We start from the raw sequence: 21,292 nt of genomic DNA, 5'->3' as shown, positions 1-21,292 counted from the left end.
TTTTTGAACTATGCATACAAAATTACTGAAAACCAAACCTAACTTAGATTTAAAAAAAGTAACTGTCAATGTTCATGTTACTACAACGACCTTTTTAGTTCTTAGTTGCCTGAACTGTAGACTACAATAAATATTAAGTACAGTACTGTGTGGAGAGTACTGTGATACACGATGGGCAAGAAACAAAATCTGTATCACATGGTCCCTGACCTAGTGGAAGTTAACAGACTAGGGGCAGAGTAAGGGGAGAGGGAAAAAGAGACATGATACCAATTCAACTATAATACAAATTACATAATAAATGTATCAGAGATTTCTAAAACAAAGCATCATATGAAATCTGAGAAAGTCTCATCAATAGGGATATTAAGGAAGACTTCCTGGAGGAATTGGTATATGAGTTGGAATTAAGAGAACAGAGATAGGAATTTAACAGAAGAGGAGAACTTTCATTGCATAGGCACAGGTATGAAATTTTAATGAGTGAGAAAAGGCACTGACAGGATGAGGACGCAGTATATGATTCAGGGGAAGAGAATGGTTTGATTTGGTTATAGTATAGAATGTATGTAGAATACTATGCAGAGATGAAACTAGAATAGTGCCTGATTACGATGAGTTTGAAATCTTGGCAAAGAAGTCTGAACTCTGTAGACAACTGAGAGTTACCAAAGATTTTCTGAACAGTGATATAGACATATCTATGTATGAGAAAACTTATTCTGCAGCAATATGTAGGATAGTTTGGAGAGAGGAGAGGGAGATGAGAAGGCCTATAAGGAGTCTAACTATAATAATTCAGGCAAGGAATAATAAAGGCCTACACGAGACCTACAGAGAATATAGGATCCATACAAGAGAATGTGGGGATGGGGAGTCTACTTTCAAATTTTATATTCTATGATTCTAAAATTATGATTTAAAAGTGTCTCACAACGTACCTTGAGTATTCTTGTGGATATGGGGAGGAGTACCAGGTATGAATTTCATATTTTCCAAACTCAATGACAGAGGGACAGCGAACTTGTGGATCTGGGGGACCAGTCACTCCAACTTTCTGTGCAGTAAAGAAACACATTACAGAAGTTAGCCAAATTAAGTACACTGAGTCCAGTGTGAAAGAAGATATGACTTCAGTTATTATTTTGTTAGAATTCCAGAAATTGGTAGAAATAGGTTGTCAGGTTTTAGTATCTATATTACTCTTTAAAGTAGATCTTTGGGAGAAAATTTCTTAAAATAAGTTGCTCTTGATATTACTTTCACTTTCTAGGAAAAGGTTCACATATTTTAATACTTGGCCAATATTTTCATCAAAGAATTCTGTTTACTGACTTAGTTTCTAGATGTACTTTATAGTCCAAGAAAGTGTTTGGGATAGTAATAAATACAATAAAAAGGCAAACAGACTTGCCAAGGCTGCATATACTACCTTCAACACACGAAAGGTAAAAGATTCTACACAGATAAAAAGATAGCTAAGAGAAGGAAGAATGAATGATTTTCTTCTTTTTTGAGAGATGCCTGACATTCAAGAATATCACAAAACACAAATATAAAAAACAAATTCTCATGGCCATTAAAGTATTACTACAATTTACACCGAAGACTTGACCATTTTATTCAACATGGTTGTTCTGTGACATGTATGTTTCATTCCTTTTCCTTCCAAGGAAAATTTCAAGTAGCATATTTTTTATAATTATAAGGCTTAATCCTTAAAATATCCTATAAAGATAGTCCGTCCAGGGAAAAATAATAAATTTAGCAGCTTCTGTTAACTCTTTACTAAAGACTTCAGTGGCTTTAAGGGGACATTCCCTAGTCCTAGACAATTCAAACATAAGCCAATTTTTCAATACCTGAAGACTAGATTATGAATTCTTAAATCTAAATACAGTCCAGTATAGCACCTACTACAGAAATGCTGAAGGACTACTAAGAATAAGGCAGATTCTGAACTTAAGTTCTTTTAATGTTCTTCACACACATATATTAGAAATTCATCCTGTCCAAAAGAGTAGCTGTGTAAAACTTCACATTTTAGTGGGGGGTGTTGGGAATGAGGAAAATAAACAAACATTGTATAGGTTAGGGTCATAATGAAGTTTCTTTGTTGTATGCTTTATCTCCAAAAAAGTAACTACTATAAAAAAAAAGTTAAGATTGTTATTCAATAATTTCATATTAAGAAGTTCAACTACAAGAAAAATGCCTCCACAACAGCTCATTTAAAAGCTCTTGTTGGTCTCTGATATCCTTCTCTTTTATTGAATCGCCAAGGGATTTGTCTCATGTTTCACAATGGGAAGATAGCCAAATTAAAAAAAAAAAAAGCCATTTTGCCTTAGACATTTCTAAACAAAAGACAAGAACCTAACATTAACTGAGCTAAATTTATTTAGTTGTATAACTCGGGTTACGACAAGCAGAGCAAGGACAAAAGTCACAATATATAGGACAGTGTTTAAAATCAACTGCATAAAAACCATTTGACAAAAAGCTTTAAAAAAATAAACAATATATTTCATGAATCAAGTATCCTAATTCACAATGTGGTATCTTGTACTCTATCCTCAAAGTTTAAAATAACAAAAAACAGCTAGTTAGTTTTATATATATATATATATATATATATATATATATATGAGAAAAAATATCAATACAATTGAGGCCAGAAATGACTTCCTAAAGCATGGTTCACTAAGAAACCCAAGAAATAAAGACAGATAGACCTGAGGTGATACTGTTTCTTCAATGAATGCCTTCCCATCATCTCCCCGTCTCTCCTCCAGGTGAATGCCCACTGTGGATGTGGACAGCCAGCTCCAGTACAACTGTTTGCACATCACAACAACCAGAGGTCTGCACCAAATGAGACACTTGCCAAAACTTCCACAGTTTGCACCTGCCCTGACTCTTCCTCACTTAGAAATGCTTTTGCACATACTCCTTTTATCTTCTCTCCTCCCAAGTGTCACCCTCCCACTCCTTCTACAGCACCCCCCCTTACAAATCCCCAATGTGCTCCTCATAGCCTTGCTCTCTCTACGCATTTCCATTTGTTCAAGTGGAGGTTAGCCAAGCTCCATGTTAACTCAGCAACAGCTACATCTGAACTAAGTTTTTAACCCAATCCTTGCCAACAACACTGCTAATTTATTACAATCTTACCTTATTTAAAATATTGGTCCGGTTATCTTTCCATTAAATGTATTATGGTGCTAAGTTGTAGTTTTACCTGGTTTTCAATTAAATTGAAAGGGATATTTTTCAAATTTCTACCTCAAGTTCTACTGCTTTAACATCAATATATGACTTCATTTTTACAGGCAGATTTTTCTAAAGTGTTAACACTATCAAAAATTTAGTAGTTATTAATGACGTATTTCTAGATTAGAATGGAGTAGGTCAAGACAGATAAAAAGTTATACTGAATGCTGTATTTCTGGAACTAAATGAAGAAATTAAAATTTTTACATCTGCCAGATTCTGAAAAAATGCTTTACTATTAACAAATTTTATAACCAAAACCAGAATGGGTTATTAATCTTGTAAGATTAAGAAAATACAATTCTCCAACAACTGGCAACCTAACCAAAGTCATTTCTTCCTCTTTAGTCACTTTACTTATGAAGATGTAAAACATGAAACACTGCTACCTCTCTCAACAACTCTCCAAAGAGAGCTGCTCCAGTAGAGTGCTAGGTGCAAGTGAGGGTGAGGGTGTACTTTCTTATTGCTGGAACTGGAGGTAGGAGGATGAGATAGCTATTTTTGGTAATCCTAACTGGAAATCAGAAAGCATCTTGCTTAAGGGGAAAAAAGTTATAAAGGGAATTCAGCTTACAGAGTTTAAGTCTTAAGTGTCTATTTGTACTCTAGTGAGATGACATGGAACCATCCTTTAGAACACTGCTACTCTAGTTAAGTTCCTATTGGGCTCCAAACAATGAGGTTATAAACCAACTTCAAGAAGATACCCAGTTCATAAAAAGGGGCCAACTTAACTACTTTCCATTAAAGTTCTCCCTTTCTTGCTCCCATATACATAACTCATTTCTATCTGTATCTTTGCACAAGCTGGTCACTTTGTCACTATCTTTCTGATAATCTAGTTTCCTTCAACATTTAGCTATTACAAATTAGGATATGAATATGATAGAATGCCATAAAAATAACAAGTGAGGCATTCTAAAAAAAATGAGAAGGCTCACATGATCTGAGAATAAAGTAAGTAGAACCAAGAGAACAATATGCAAATAAAAGAACACAAAATGGCAACTGAATTTAGGATACAGATTCAAGGACCAAAAGTGAACTCAGCTGCCAAATGTCTTTGGAAGCCAAATAGGGCATCCCTGGACAGCAGCAACTGCTGTTCTGGTAAGCTGTGCTTAACCATTTTTCTTGTTACAAGGAAGAGATGAAGAAAATATGGGGGAATTATTGGAAAATAAAAATATAGACATTATTTTAAAAGTTCTAAAAATTGAACTCCCCTAAACCTTACACAAAGGCTGCTGGGTGGCACAAAAGACAGAGTGTTGGGCCTGGAGTCATGAAGATTCATCTTCCTAAGTTCAAATCTGTCCTCAGACACTTACTAGCTGTGTGATTCTGGGCAAGTCACTTAATTAACCTGTTTGCCTCAGTTTCCTCATCTGACAAATGAGCTGGAGAAGGAAATGGCAAACCACTCCAGTATCTTTACCAAGAAAACCCCAAATGCGGTCATAAAAGGTCATGTGGCTGTCACATATCTATAAAAACAAACTTCAAACACTATATTACTCTCTTGCTTTGCATTCCTTAGCACATGAAGCCACCAACTTAATTTGTAAGCAAGTTATTTGAACTACAAATACAGGTTTCCATTGAAATGATATTATACATGACAGTTAGGAAGTTGGGTTACCCAATAAAAACCTAATAGCCTATAAACTCCTAATATTCCTGAAAAAAAAAGGACTATAATTAACATTATTAACCTAACTCCTCTGTAACAATATTTCTTTAGGAAAATGCATTCAGAGTTCTAACTTGGGACTCTAGGAACACATTCATTCATTCATTCATTCATTCATTCATTCATTCATTCATTCATTTAACATTTACTAAGTAGAGTGAGGTGTTGCAGTGGACAGAATGCTATACCTGGAATCAAGGAAGACTTGAGTACAAATACAGCCTCAGAAACCTACTAGCCATGTAGCCCTAAACCAGCCACTTAAACTCTGTCTGCCTCAGATTCCTCATCTGTAAAATGGTGATAATAACAGCATCTACCTCCCAAGGTCATTATGAGGACCAAAAGAGATCATTTTTGTAAAGTGCTTTAAGCAGAGCGTCTGGCACACAGTGAGTACTACATAACTATTGGCTATTAGTAGCTATTATACCATGCGAGGTACAAGGGGAGACTGAAAAATAAAGAAATGGCATGGTTTCTAACATCAAGAAGCTTATGATTTTATATCAGTGGATCCCTCTCAGCTCATCTGCCAAGTAACACATGAATGAAGATTTCTAGCTCCCAGGAATAGTAGTGGCTCTTACAGCACTGGTGACTGGTGAGAAAGGAAGTAGGGATGAATGAAGGCACTGGGCAGAACTGGGTCTTCTTGATGGTATGTTCAAATCATGAATCCCATCTGCATTATACCTATATCATGAAACTTAGCATTGTCTCCTCAAATAACCTGTAAGCAAGAACCCTGTCTTCTATTATTTATGTGTCCCCTATATGTACAAGAACATTGCTAAGTAGATATCAACTGCTACTTAATTTGGGGATGCCTAAAGCCACCTCTTAGAGAGTGAAACAAAACTTAAATGGCTGATAAATACTTGTTGGATGAACAACTAAATTTCCTTGTCATATTTTACATGGCAATTTATAACCTATATTTAGTTTGCCTCATTTGTAGGGATAACTGTGCAAAGAAAACTGCCTTTATATAAAAAGAAAAAATCTATCTTCACACCATTAAGATTTCAAAAACACGTCACAACTTTCCAGTGTCCCAACAAAAAGAATGCCATCATTCTGGATTGAGAATTATGAAAATGAATAATAATTGTAAGCAAGATAACCACATCATATTTTGAGACCTGGTAAGACCTTATATAAAAGACACATTACACACAATCACAGTAATAAACATAAACCCAACTATTCTACAAGATACAAAGCAAAGAAGCTACTTCATATGTGGATAGTCCTTTTAAGATCAACGTAACATCAGAGGGTTAATGAAATAGCTCCAGAGCATAAGCTTAACAAAATGTTTCATACGTATTTCTATGTATTTCCTTAGGACTAAATATCTCCTGTAGGAACATGTGCATAATAAAAAAAAATAAGAATAAAAATGTTTATAAATTGCTATTCCACTGAACCAGGTATACTTAATATTTTTGCATGTATCATGGACACTTGGCAACTGGTGAAGTCTATGGACCCCATTTCTCAGAATGCTTTTAAATGCACAAAATAAGATATATATGATTCCAAAAAAAGCAATTACATTTAAACAGTTATCAAAAGACTAAAAAAAAAAAGTTCACAGACCCAGGTTAAGAATTCCTGTTCTAGATCAATGTCAAACTCCAACAGGAATGGGTGCCACTAACCTGTACATAATTATTTCAGCAAACCACATGCTGACCTGGCTTTAAAATGTAATGTTATTTATGTTTTACTATATTTTTAATTATTTTTTTTAAATAGTTCCCAATTACATTTTAATCTGGTTCAGGTCCACTTATGAACCTTACGAACCACATATTTGAGAAGTCTCTGCTCCAGATAACATAAATTGGTCCATTGTCACAGAACCCTGCACTTTTCTTTGCTTAAATACGTAACACTACCTTCTACCACGGGCAGTAATGTATCTATCATATTACATTTCTGAAGAATTAATAATTTTGAAAAAATGAAAATGTCTGCCACCTAATAGTTAACCCTTTAAGCACCAAGATTTTTTCACTGCTCTTGAATATATTGTGAAACTGTTCAATTCTTTCCTACTTTAGTAAACAGGAGATAATATGTATGTTAATAATTAAAGATCAACATTATGATTAATTACTACACTATGATATAGGGAAAAATCTGTAACACTGAACTAAATATGCAGTGATGGCCCCTGTATACACTCTGGAACTTGGTTTTTAAATTCCTGATATAACCTTGACTTACTATTATTTCATCTTTTTCTCATAAAATTAAAGTGCCCAAATGTGCAAGACAGTGTAATGTAGCTGCCTTTCCGTAAGTTACTAAAGCAAATGCTGAAGAAATCTTTGTTTAAGTGGTCTTTTAGCCCTTAATAAAGTCAATATTATAAATAAACAACATTAGCAGTCTATCTCTTTTTGAAGCACTCAAAACACTCTCTTATTTGAGCGTCAGCAACTGCTTCAATCTCCTATGGCTTCAACACACTTTAATTTTGGGTAACATTCATATCATGCTGTAAGAATTTGCAAAGTACTTTACATATACTTTAACTCATATGATCTTCCTACCAAGACTGTGAGATAGGTAGGATAGCTATTATTTCTTTTTCCTTTTTTACAGATGAAGAAATTGAGATTTAGGGAGACTTGCCTATGATCACACAGGTAGTCACTGCTGGGGGAGAAGGCAGAGAAGCCTGCAATTCAGACTCAAGTTTCTCCTGTTCTTTCCTACCTCCAAGTCCAGCATTCTTTCCACTATGCCACACTGCCTCATTTTCTTCATTTACACTAACTTCATGGAGAAATACTGCCATCTTATGGATCTCAGGGTACTGCCACTAAACATCACTGAAATTAATTGTGTTTTCACAACTATAACTGGCTGTTGGACTTAATTAAATAAATATTTCCAGGCAAGCACTATTTAAGACTATGTAGCCAAATTACATATACGGAACTTTAATGAGCATTAATTCCAATTGTTAAATTTGTCAATGCTGAATATTTGAGTGCCAAAATCAAGGTTTTATACACACTCATACTCTCTCTCTCTCTCTCTCTCTCTCTCTCTCTCTCTCTCTCTCTCATTTACAAATGTGTTCATATAAGAAATTATATATGAAGACATTGTTTGTTGTTTCTGATGATCAAAGACCAAATACCATTATGTTTTTACCTCAAATCACAAAGTATGCTAATATAGTGTAAATCCTATACGCATGGAAAACCTTTTTCCACCCCTATAGCCCTAATATAGAAAAGGGAAATTAAGCTATAACAGTCAGCTTATAAAAAGGGGTTGAAGAAAAAAAAAGGAAAAAAGGGTACGTAAAGGAAATAAATGATGCCTCATCATTGTCATAAGAGTTTCTAGTCAGCCCCTATCCCCAAACATCAAGTCCTATCTGCTTTCTAAGACACATAAAATGTGGGAAAAAAGAACTCTTCCACTATCAGAACAAAAGGAATTATTTCAGTAGGCTTTCAAACACACAAACACACAGACACACACACAGACACACACAGACACACACAGACACACAGACACACAGACACACACACACACACACACACACCCCTATGAAGTTATCATAGAAAATATCAACAAGGCCTAAAAATAATATTCAAACCAGTACAGATAAGTAAACTGAAAATTATAGTTAAGTAAATTAACTGTGGCCTACTGCTCTGCTTCCAATAAAATCAGTTCTCTCTGACTCTCATGAAAAAGCATACAATTTGCTAGCCTAAATGTTTAACTTTACCTGCAGTGCTTGTTCCTGGATATCTCGAAATAATTCCATATCTTTTTCAGTCATGACTTCCTGGCTTCCAAAAAGTCGCTCCTCATTTTCCTGTTTTCCATCCCAGCCATCCTGATTGTCTATAAATTAAAGAAGTTATAGATTATAAAAACAATCTAGAGTTCTATACCTATTTTTTATTTCTATACCAACTTTTAAGATAGTTGGCCTTAAAGACAGAAAAAGAACGATATGTATATATTAACATAATGTTTATATTTTGACTTAATATTTCCTAATAAACATCACATATCTTATTTTAAATTCCATTATACTATGTTATATACAGAGAAAAAGGAACCTGGAATACAAATAATCTGACATAGTATAAAGATTATAGTTTTATGTCTCTATATTTGTCATTGTCCACTGCTTACATTTCCCATCCCCCTGGTACTAGGGAGTAATGGCATATGTTAAGGAGCACATTAGTCTTACTGCTAGGAAAAATTTAATAAAAAGCTTGGGTAACTCATCTCTTTGAATATTTTATTTACTGAAAATTTCACAAGAATACCTCATTCTTATCCCCACAGAAAGGTAGCCTTCATGGAAGTTATCTTGACCATTTGAGAATCCTAGAACTAGAATACTAGTCATGAAGTACTTGATAAGAGATGTAATTCACCATTCATTGTATACAGTACATACTCTTTTGAAACATAAAATCCACAAACTTGAGAATTATACATGGAACGCTCTGGACAGTACAGGAAATTTATGCTAATAATCAACTAAGTAACATATCTTCAATTGTGCAAAGAAACCTATGCGTAGATCATTCGAGGTTCATGTAGATCATTATCTTTTGCATCTGAAGTTGATACTGTTGATGTTATCGTTTCCTCTGTGGATGAATGTGACTAAAAAGAGCAGACTGTGACAGACATCTCTTCTCACATCAACTCTCCTTACAGGTTTTCTGTTACTCATTTAGAGCACAAAGAAAGGTCAAAGACACACTCTTCACAACATTCCTAAGCTGAAGCTATCATATGAATTTAATGCCCCCTCCTGCATGATGCAGCCATATGCAAGAACATTTTTAGTACTCTGATAAGTAATAGCCAATCCAAAACACATAGACCTTTCAACTTCCACAACTCACGAGAGAAAATTATGAAGATTATTTAAGCAAATTTTCACACTATTACAGGGCTTCAACTGTAAATACTGTATGTAACAAAATATTTATTTAAAAATATTTTTCATTATGATCTGCTCTAAAAGGCCTAGAGTTCTAGCCCATACCAAGAATATGAATGAGATCCATGAAATCTAAAGGAGAAAAAGTAGAGAGGGAAGAAAAGAGAAATGAAACTTGGAGCACATCTTAAAGAATGAACCTAAGAATCCAAGAAAGAATAATCAGACAAGGCAGGAAGTAAACCAGGCAATAACAATGTCATAGAATTCAACAATGGAGAGATGATCCAGGGTTAGGGTCATCAAGGAAAGATAAGGACTAAGAAAAAGAACCTCAGATTTGGCAATCAGAAGGTGACCAGGGATCTCAGAGAGGTTCATTTCAGTAGAATGACAGGGACAAAAAGGCTGAATGCTATCCTAGGCTACATGAAAAGACACAGAGGGTCCTTAATGGGGCTTTTGGCCAAGGAGATGTGTGCAGTTAAGAATCTTGCTATGTTCTGCCCCAATAAGACCACACCTGTATTCAATTCTAGTTGCCAAAACTGAGAGAAGGATATGAACAAGTTGCCACACTTTCAGAAGAGGGTAGTAACAAGCCTGGTGAGGAACTAAAGGACCATTCTACGGGAGGAATGATTCACCTGGTGAAAAGAAGACTCAGGAAAATTTGACAACTATTTTCAAGTCTCTTGAGGCTCATGTGGGAGAAGGACTAAACTCAAAGGGCTGAATTAGGAGCAACATATTATAGAGAATCAAATATTGGTTCATTGAAAAGAAAAATTCTGAACAAGAGTTACCAAAAAGCAGAAATGATGTCTCAGGAGTCAGCGGGGATTTTTCTCTCCCCCACCACTGGATGTTTTCAAGCAAAGGATGGATGACAATTTGTTGGGGAGACAGTGGAATTAATTTGAATTTTCATTAGGTATAGAATGAACTAGATAACTTCCAATGTTCCTTTCAACTCTGAGATTTATGAATCTGTGATTGATTCCAATGAAGACCACATTCTAGCTGGGAAGGAAGTGAAACACCACAGGAACTGCTTATATTCTTGGGTGAATGGTTGGCTGATCTCCCCACTCACCTAAAAAGTTCACTAACAAGGCGCAGAAGGAGAAATTATAGAGAATTGTAGGTAGAAGGGACCTTAGAGAAAACTTACCCAGTCCAACCCCTTCATTTTATAAATGAAGATATCGAAACTTAGAAAAGCTAACTGACTGCCCAAAATCACGAGTTAGGAAAAGAATTGATAACTTATCAGTTACTTTAAAGTCAATGAACTACTCAAATGCCAAAATCATGAAACAACTTAAGGTACTTTTCTGTGATTTAATGTATGAATCAACTTACAGTGATAAAATAACATGACTGATATTTTTAACAAATGATACAAATGGAGCTGAAAATACCAAGGATTCCCTTCTGCACTTCAAAAAAATCAACTGTTGGATCAAAAAGGAATGAAGAGGCAGTGAATACAGTCACCTACCAACATATATCCAAGAGTGAGGGGACAAAGGTAAGAAACTTTCTAAGCAGTACATAAAAACATGCCTCTATCATTCAACTTCTAAAGTATCTCAGTCTTCTATTCCTTATTTCGTCTCTGTTTTCTACCTCATTTATATACTGTAGGTCTTCAGAGTTAAGGTGAAAGTGCAAACTAAAGTTAACTATTAGGTTTATCTGAAAAGTTCATTTAAAAAAGTCTTTTCTTACCTAACCTATGTGTTCTACCTGGTGTTTTCCCAACCATAAGTTTAGGGAGTTACTACCTTTTTGCTTTGAAAAGTGGAAGCTTTATTTGGCGAATAATGCTTTTTATACTGTGGTACTGCACCAGTGAAAAGTAAATATGCAATTTTTTAAAATTACAATTTGCAAAATTCGAAGTGAAACATCTACAAACCTATTCTGTAAATGTAAAGCCTAATTTCACCTTTAACAGTCAACAGCATTTTAGCCAACTCCACACTTTCAGGTTCTCTGATAAGAAACAGATGCACCATACACTTCTCTCTTGCAGTGATTCAATCAATATTCACGTTCAAAATATCAGCAAGCAAAGTTTCTATTGAAAACCATTCTCTTTTCCTCTTCCAGTCTTTCAGCCAACCTATTCCTAAAATTTATCTCTGGTCTTTTTCTATATTTAAATCTGTATTTTAACAGCTTTTTCTTATCTTTGACAATTTTTTTGTCTCCAAAAATGTTTCTTCTATGCACAGAGAAATCAAATTTGGATAACTAATACGGTTCCAAATTACAGATCTTTAGGAACACTTTTGCTGACAAGTGAACAAACCCTTACCTGTGGGCCACTCTGAAGTGCTTGATTTTCTGTTGCCCTTTTTCCTGATCCTATATTGCTCAGAGTAGTCCACCACTTCCCCGCGAGCTTTCCGCCCATCCGGGGAGGGGGTGAAGAATTTGGTAAGGCCGTCAATGAGCCCTTTGGTTTTCTTATTGAATTTCAAGGGTGTACTACCATCTCTGCAGAAGTCTAAGTCCATTTGCTCCAAATAGCCTTCTTCTGATGAAGATGCTGATTGGCTGGAGAGAGTGATTTTACGTTTCCGACCCCGACCAGGTCCAGTTCGAACTTTGCTGAAAGGGCCTTTTGATCTAAAGAATGATCAGAAGAAAAGAAGAATATCAAAATGCCATCCTGGATGAGAAGTTTTTTGAGGTCTCTGCTTTATTCTATGATTAGTTGATGCTTCTAAAACATTTCCAGTTCTTATCAATCAACATGCATTTATTTAGCATTTACTATGTTCCAGACACTGCGGGGACAAAAATACAAAGAAGGAAACAAATCTACATTGCTGCTTCTCTCACTTCATGGTGAGGGGGTTATATCAAATCAAGACTTCTTAACTCTTTTGGTATTATGGACACCTTTAGCAATCTGGTGATGCCTATGGACTCTTTCTTGGAATAATGGTTTGTTGCCTGCATTCATAATGGAAGAAAACACTAAATTTCAGTTAGTAGTTAGAGATAATAAAGACGTAATTTTTTTTCCCATTCAAGTTTATAGGCTCCTTGAAATCGATCCATGGACCTACATGGGGTCCATGGACCCCAGGTTAAGAAGTATTGTAACTAGATGATACCCCTAAAGTCCCATCAAGCAAAAGTCTGAGTCTACAGACTTAATGCTTTATGGCAAAGCATCTAAAAGAATTTTAGTTATACGACACTCCACCCTAGAGAAATCTTGATTGCTACACTTGCCCAGTATTACATATTGACTGTCAATGGCCAAAAATTAAAATATGCTAAGTAGCATTAGCCAAGAATCCCAGAGTTCAAAAATCATTGCTAAGGAAAGAAATGTTTTAATACAAAATACAAACTAGAACACTTGACATATATATTTTTAAGACTGCTGATGCTCACTCATACTTCAAGCACATTATCTTCATGACAGTGTTAAGTTATTGTTAAGGAAGGGGCTAAGCAAAAAATCCTGCTACAGACATATTTAATCAAATTTTCAAGGCATAAAAGCATAAGCCAAACTATATAAGTCAATATCTCCTGTTCTCTTCTTGCTAACTACTATCTCTTTGCCTCTGCTCACAATGGAATGCATGCTGAAATGGATTCTTTCCTCATCTGTGTCTATTAAAGTACCTACTCTTTTTTTTAAGGTCCAACTTATCAGGCACCTCTTTCATGAAGTTTATGATTCACAAAAAGAAGAGGAAATCACAAATGGATTTGTCATCAAGAGGATGTGGGGTTCCAATCTTGGTTCTACCATTTACTACCTGCATGACTTTGTGCAAGTCTTTTCTCCTTTCCAGGCCTTGGTTTTTTCATCTATAAAATGAGGGAACTGGCCTAGTTGACATCCAAAGGTCCTTTCTATGAATATTAAAGAGTTCTAGCATTTCAATATCCCATAGACAACAAAAAATTAAAACCAAAGGGCAAAGAATCAATCTCTGAATTCTATTCCACCTTTACAACCAAATCAGCTCCCAGTACTTACAACAGTTCAGATCTTTGCTAACTGAGGATGAAGTATCCAAATAATGTTGAAATTAATGAATGTCATGCTGAATGGAATTGTCAAAGGGCTAGTTAATCAGCAAGTAGTAGATCAGTGGGCTATATTACAGATATAGTTTACTAGATTTAGCAAAATATCTGACAAAGCCTCTCATGCTATTCCTATGAAAAAGACAGAAAGATGTAGACTAAAGGATAATACTGTTAAGTGGATTTGGAATTAGTTAAATGGCTATACCCAAAAAATAATCTCTAATGAAGCAAATTTTAAGGTCTCTTAGTAAAATATGCCAGTGATTTTTATTTGATCCTTTTATTCTTCTCAAAGTGATTTTCTCTCTCATTCACTGCAGCTGTTACAAACCTTGTATACTACACCGCGTACCCTACCGCCAAATCTGAGCTTCATCTTTTACTGAGAAAATACTCATCACTTGCAGTGAACTCCCAATTCTCCTCTTCATGTTTTAAATTCCCTTGACATCATCCTCAACTATTTCCTCCTTTCCCCCAATCTTTGATGAAGATGTGGCCCTTCTCCTACTCCAGAGCCAACCTTCCCTCTACATGTCTTGCTTCTATCCCTCTCCCATCTCCTCCAGCAGATTATCTCCATTATTATCACATCTCTCTAATCTTTGATCTTGGGGGTTCCTTCCCTGATGCCCACAAACAGACTCAGGTTTCATTAAAGTCTCATAAAAAAAAAAAAAAAACCACCCTTTACTAGAACCTATCATCCTTGCTAGCTATCAACCTATAGCTTTCTTCCCTTTTTCAGGGAAGTTGTCTTAAGTTGTCTACACTTACTACCTTCTACTTCTTCTGTCACTCTCTTCTAAAACCTCTGCTATCTGGCTTCTAATCTCATCACTCAATGAAAACAGATCTCTCCAAAGTTACCAATGATATAAGTCCAAAATCTGACAGTCCTTTCTCATTCTTCATCTTTTTGATTTCCTACGGCATCTGACATTGTTCACCATTCTCTTCTCAGGGATACTCTCTTCTTTGGGTTTTCAAAACTATCTAAACATTCCTTTTGGCATAACTAAGTTATGTCTCCTGCTGAATCTCTTTTGGCGGTTAGCATACATATCATGATCTCTAAATAAAGGTGAATCTAAGGCATAATTCTGAGCCCTTGTCATATATGTGTGTGTGTATACGTACATATATATGTACATATACACACACACATATATGTCTCTGTCTCTCTCTCCCCCCATTCCAATCCCCTTAATAAATTCCAGTGGTTTCCTATTAGTGTAGATCAAATATAAGTTTCTTTGTTTAACATTTAATACCCTTAACAATTTAATACCCTTAACAGCCCTAACTTAATCTTACTGCACATTACTTTTCTTCAACATACCCTATAATTCAGCCATACTGATTTTCCGTTCCTCATAAGCAATACTTTCATCTTCCTCTTGCCATGCCTTTGCACTGGCCATTCTCCACGACTGGAAAGTTCCCCCCTTCTCACCTCTACTTCTTGGAATCTCTAGGTTCTTTCAAGAACTCAGCTCAGGAACCATTTTCTATATAAAGTCTTTCCTGATGCCCATAGCTGCTAGCAGCTTCCCCTCCAAATTATCCAGTAACCATCTTGTTTATGTTTTATGTATACCTATGTAGGTCTCCTCAGACTAGATAACTAAGCTCTTAAGAGTTGGGACTTCTTCATTTTTATTTTCTGCATAACCCCCCAACATCAGCACAACACCTGGCACAGAGTACATGCTTAATGTGAATATCTGCTGATTGAATGGCTGATTAACATATGAGATAAAGGTTATGATGCAAGCCTTATCAAATTTACAGAGGTCACAAACCTAGAAAGGATAAGTAATACAGTAAGTAACATCCCACAAAAAGATCTTAACTGATTAGACTACATCATCAAATCAATTAAGAAAATTTTTAATATGGTTAAGTTCTTACCCCTAAAGTCAAGAAATCAACTTCACAGGCATAAAATAGGGGGCGGGGGTAAGGGGATGGAAATGGGAAGGCTATATAAATCATTTTTCTTGAAAAGATCTGGGAGTTTTAGTGGACTGCAATGTTCATGTTAGTCAACAGTGTGACATGGCACCCCAAAAAGCTGCTGACATATTAGGTTATATTAAGAGAATGTGATATGTGTGTGTTGGGGGGAAGGAGAGGAGGGGAAACATGATAACTGAAAGCATGCCATGATGTCATGGCCCAGATCTCCATCATGAAGTTGGAAGAATTGGGGATTTTTAGCCTAGAGAAGAAAAGACTAAGAGGGTGGGGAGTGGGAAGTTGTGAAGCGAATGGGACATGACAGCTGCCTTCAAATATCTGATAAATTGTCATGTGAAAGAGGAATTAGACTTATTCTGCTTGGCCTCAGAGGGGAAACAATAAACAGAACCTGCAGAGATGAAAATTTAGGCGTGGTGTAAGGAAAAACTTCTACACAATTAGTTATCCAAAAGTGGAATGAGCTGTTGTGGGAGACAGTTTTCTCTTTCACTAGAGTTCTCCAAATAAGGGTACTCTTGGAGTGAGAAAGATGGACTCTGAAGTCCATTTGAAGTCTCAGATTCATAGATGAATCAATCTTTTCTACAACATCCCTGATAGATGGCCACCTTGCCTTTGCTTAAACTGTTTCATATCCACTATGCACTGTTGTCTTTGAAGGAATAATCAACGGAATAATTAAAATTTCACCTAAGTAAACAGTGATATTTCTTATAAAAGTACAAATTAGTACTAAGGAAATTATTCAAAGAAGACAGATATATCTTCTTAGAATGGACCCTTTCATTTTTCTTTTATTTGATCCTCCTACAAATAATACTTACACTGTATTTTGTTTCTTCAACCTGTTTTTGGGCCGTCCTATTGGATTGGCATAGCGTCGTTTTATCTGTGCTGCTTTTTTATGTAAAAGTTTTCTTCCTTTTTTCCGAGGTCTACAAATCTGACATATCCACATGCCTATAAAAAATAAAACCTCATGTCAAATCAGTCATGGTATAAACAGTCTCAAAAATTTCAGAAACACTAAGTTGATAGAAAATGCCATTAGACTTTCTGAAAGTCTGTAAAATGCAAGGTAGGCCTAATAAGGTCCAACTTCTACAGGATTATCTGACAGGATTTTTCAAAATCATTCATAAAATTATATAAGCAGTATAATCTTTCTATTTCAACTTAAAAAAAAAACTTAGTGAAGATGGCAAGAAAGAACAAGGACATTTTCCCTTCTATTATTATTCATCACACACACCCCTCTGACCCTTTCCCCACAAGTATCTGTATAATAGTGGAGTATATAAGTCATTCCCACCTTCAGAACCAGGGGAACTCAACTGTATGACCTATTCTAACCTTTCTTTTACCAAAAAGGTAACAGCCTCACAAGATCAACTGCTATAAATTACGGGAAGAGGGTTGAAGATGATTAAAAATGAAATGAAGAATTATCAAATATTGACACTGAGCTACCATACCTTCCACAACATCAACTATGAAAATTATAAGTAGTATTATATTCATGCTACAGGAATTCTGACATGTATAAATAGAAAGACTACTTCCATTTCAGGGAAACAAGTGTCTTCCTACTTAAAAGATTATCAGCATTCTCAAAGAGAAAGCTGCAGAAAATTCTCTTATTTTAAGAAGTAAAGATAGTTATCTTTCACCCACTTCCATAGTGTCCCTCTTTCCTTTTCCAGTTAGACTTCAAAATGCATCACCTTTTGGCATCCTGGTGAGTGGTGGATCACAGCATTCCATGTGAAAACCTCGGTCACATGAATCACAGAAGAGCATGTTATCCTACAAAAATAACAAAAAAAGGTAGTTCTGCTTAATGTTATGTAACAAAACACACCTGACCCATCATGAACCCTCAATAGAGTTGGGTTGCATTCTTGAATAATGCGAGTCAAATTAATTTTAAAAAGACAGACACTTCCTTAATTCAGAGTGAGGGACCAATGTGAATTAACGCAAAGGTGTACTTTGCAGGATATTTTTAAAGAACTATAATTTCACTACTTTCAAATACAAACAATAGCCAGAATTAACCTAAAAAAAAAGTATTGTCCAATAGACGTCCTTACAAAAACCTGCTTTAATTCATAGGTAAGAATGATCTATAATTAGTATACTAATTAATGTCATGTAAATAGGTGCTTCTAACTTACCCAAGGGCATCAGGAAAACAGCTAGTTCTTTTAAGTGGTTGAAACATTCTCTCTAGAATGCCAAATATCTATTTATAAACAGAATGTCTAATCAGGAAAGCAGAAGTACTTACTGCATTTTTGCCCTGGTCTCGACAAGAGCTGCACGTTTTACACTCAATGCACTGCCACCGTAAGGCCTTCACTCGAACTGTTAATTCTGGAGAGAACTTTAAACAGGATGGATGACCTATCAAAAGAGGATATGACTGACACTGAAACAATCCATCATGGATTCCATTAGTAAATAGAAATGGCAATATACAAAAAAGGAGAATTAATCACAGATATAGTTTTCAAAATATACATATATGTATATTTACATGTGGAAGACATGTTTGCATTCTATTTATCTTAACATTTATGAAGACATTACAAGTGCTTTCCATTGTTGGATTCAGTTTTCTAGATCAACCATTTCAACAATTTAGAAACAAAGAAAACACCACAATGATTAAGTTTGGTAAAATCCAAAATTTTATTTATCCCATCTCATCATGTAAACTGTGAGTAGTTCACAATATCAGATGAACTTCCCATTATTGGCAGTAGTATATCCTGAGTGTTATGATGAAAAATATATACAGCAGCTTTACATGTAACTGCAGAACTGCCAAAAACCAACACTTAAATAATGGAATGAAATTACAGTGTATCAACAACAGAATGTAATTATCATTTAAAAATAAACAAGGAATATCAGGAAATTTTAAAAGGATTATTTGGAATAATGCAAGGTAAAGATCAGAATTAAAAGAACAAAAATACATACTTATCGTTATTGATGTTGTTTGTTTTATTGTTACAATTACATAAGAAGCGGCACCAAAGCATAATACCCCACAAGTACTAATCATGGACTTAGGAAAATCATTCAAATCATGACATGTGTATAAAATAGAGACAGTAATAACTAGAGCACGTATATCAAAAGGCATCTGATTTTTCAATGAAATACTGAAACATCTTATAAATGTGAAAGTACTATGTAAACATTAGTTGTTTATTGGCATAGACCTGTGATTTCATCAGTGTAGGTGAAGGAACTCCCTTCACTGGCACAAATCTATAACTTGTCTTTAACTTACACTCTCAGAGAGTTGCCTGGGGCACTTAACTGGAGGTTAAGTGACTTGTCCATGTCACAAAGCCCATTTATGTCCAAGACAATACTTTAACCCAAGTCTTCCTGCCTCTACGGTCAGGCTCTATCCATTATGTCAATGATCTTCAAAGTTGGCACAGGGGTCAATCTGGCAAGGCTATGGCCTGACTCCAAGGGGATGCGTATAAGATTAGCCAATCATAGGGCAAAAAGCTAGGTCTCATCCTATCTTCACCAAGAAAGCTAATTATGGGACTGGACTCCAACACAACTACATGTAACCTTCCCCCTATACACATATTCCCCCACTCCAGCCCAATCTTCCACTGTGCAAGTTCCAAGAGACCTTTCTTCTGAGCTGAGTAGAAGCCCCTCAGTACAGTTTTAACCTAACTCCATTCCCTCATTTCCCAGACACCAGAAGAGGCACCGGTGGGAAAGTGCATTCATTTTCATTCATATCTCTCTCTCCTCTCTCCTTCCCCCTTGCCCCCACCTTTTTGGGAAGGTTTAATACTGGTATTGCTGGGTCAGGTTATATAAAAAGTTTAATGATTTTTCTTGCATAATTCTAAACTGTTTTCCAGGATAATCAGACCAATTCACAGCTTCATCAATAACATGTGACAATACTTGCCTTCCTAGAACCACTGCAACATTGACTATTTCTGAATTCTATCAACTTGGCCAGTTTGGTGGATGTGAGATCCTAGGTTCATAGATTTAAAACTGCAAGAGATGTATGGGGTAATCAAATCCAAAACCTTCATTTTTTATTCAAACTCAAGTCTAATGACTCCAAATTCAGTGATCTTTCCAAAATCTCACACTTTAAGTTGCTTTCATTTATATTTTTCTTAGTTAAGTGATTTAAAATAATCTTTTAGATTACTGTTGATATTTTCCAATTTGGCTTTTGAAACTGTTCAAATAACGTTGGAATACTAATTTATTGGGGGATATCCTTTGGTCTTATATATTTGTGTCAACTGCCTATGTATCGTGGATATCAGACTTCTTTAAGAGATATCTGATACATTTGTTTTTTTCCCATCAATATCACAGCTGCATTGATTTCATTAATGCAAAAGCCTTTTAATTTTATGTAGTTGAAATTCTGTTTATCTTTTATGATTATATCTAACCTTTGTTAGTTAAAAATTTTCCCCCAGCTACATTTATAAAAGGTATCATTCAATTCAAATATGTATTAAGTGCCTACTGTGTACAATGCATAGTGTCCCATATTAGGGAAACAAAAATGGCACAGTTCCTTTCCTCAGAGGAGCTTATAATCAAATAGAGAGCATGAGATGTTGGGATTGGAAGCTCAATTCCGTGTGGACAGTCTCGGGCGGGTAAAGGTGGGAGCTTCTAAATCTTAGAGCTCTCACGAGACCCCCCCAGGAAACGGCAGGGGATCGAGGTGAACCGAGCTATCTCGAGTAATTCCGCCTCTTCCCGTGAGAAACGTGATGGGAGAGAGATCTCCCCGCCCTCGAGATTGTCCTGGATCTGGGCACACCTAGTTACCTAACAGCATGGTATTCAGATGCAAACTATGCGGCTGAAGGTTAAGTAGGATTGAGGAAGCCTGAAAGCTCTCTTAGCACGTGAGGAGCCAAGAGGACAGTAGGCTCCGCTTTTCTTCTTTCCTCTCTCCCCTCCCCCTCTCTCCCCGCTTGTACTTCTACTTCCAATCCCTTAAGATCTTAGCCTCCTTAGGAAATCTCCCCCTCTTCCTCCTAAGGAAGACCCCCTGCACTTGTAACCGAGACCCTGAAATAAAGCTCAACCCTTGTTCGACTCTGGAACGTCCTTTCTCTCATATGAGCATCCGGTTTTGGCCAACCGAAGACCTCGGAGGTGAGGTAAGAAGACTCGGGTAGCCCACAGGCCTCTAGGCCTGGCAATGAGACATGTATGAAGAACTATAAATAATTATATAATTAAATGGTATGGGGGAGGTAAAACCTGTATATCGATTTAAGACA

General features: G+C 35.9%; 1 protein-coding gene across 8 annotated transcripts in view; it reads right to left on the bottom strand.

Annotated features, from left to right (window-relative positions):
* Window positions 1–21,292, bottom strand: part of KAT6A (lysine acetyltransferase 6A) — a 152,175-nt gene that overhangs the window by 49,645 nt on the left and 81,238 nt on the right. For all 8 annotated transcript variants that reach the window (XM_072635076.1, XM_072635077.1, XM_072635078.1 and 5 more), the window contains 6 exons: window positions 18,268–18,383; window positions 17,702–17,783; window positions 16,802–16,937; window positions 12,247–12,560; window positions 8,736–8,854; window positions 942–1,057 (listed from right to left, as the gene is read on the bottom strand). In XM_072635076.1, coding sequence (XP_072491177.1) covers window positions 942–1,057; window positions 8,736–8,854; window positions 12,247–12,560; window positions 16,802–16,937; window positions 17,702–17,783; window positions 18,268–18,383 — 883 coding nt within the window. The remainder of the gene's footprint in view (window positions 1–941; window positions 1,058–8,735; window positions 8,855–12,246; window positions 12,561–16,801; window positions 16,938–17,701; window positions 17,784–18,267; window positions 18,384–21,292) is intronic.

Source organism: Notamacropus eugenii, chromosome 1 (assembly GCF_028372415.1).
Source record: "Notamacropus eugenii isolate mMacEug1 chromosome 1, mMacEug1.pri_v2, whole genome shotgun sequence".
NCBI lineage: Eukaryota > Metazoa > Chordata > Mammalia > Diprotodontia > Macropodidae > Notamacropus > Notamacropus eugenii.
Note: the sequence above shows the minus strand (reverse complement) of the source record. Positions and strands in the feature narration are given on the sequence as shown.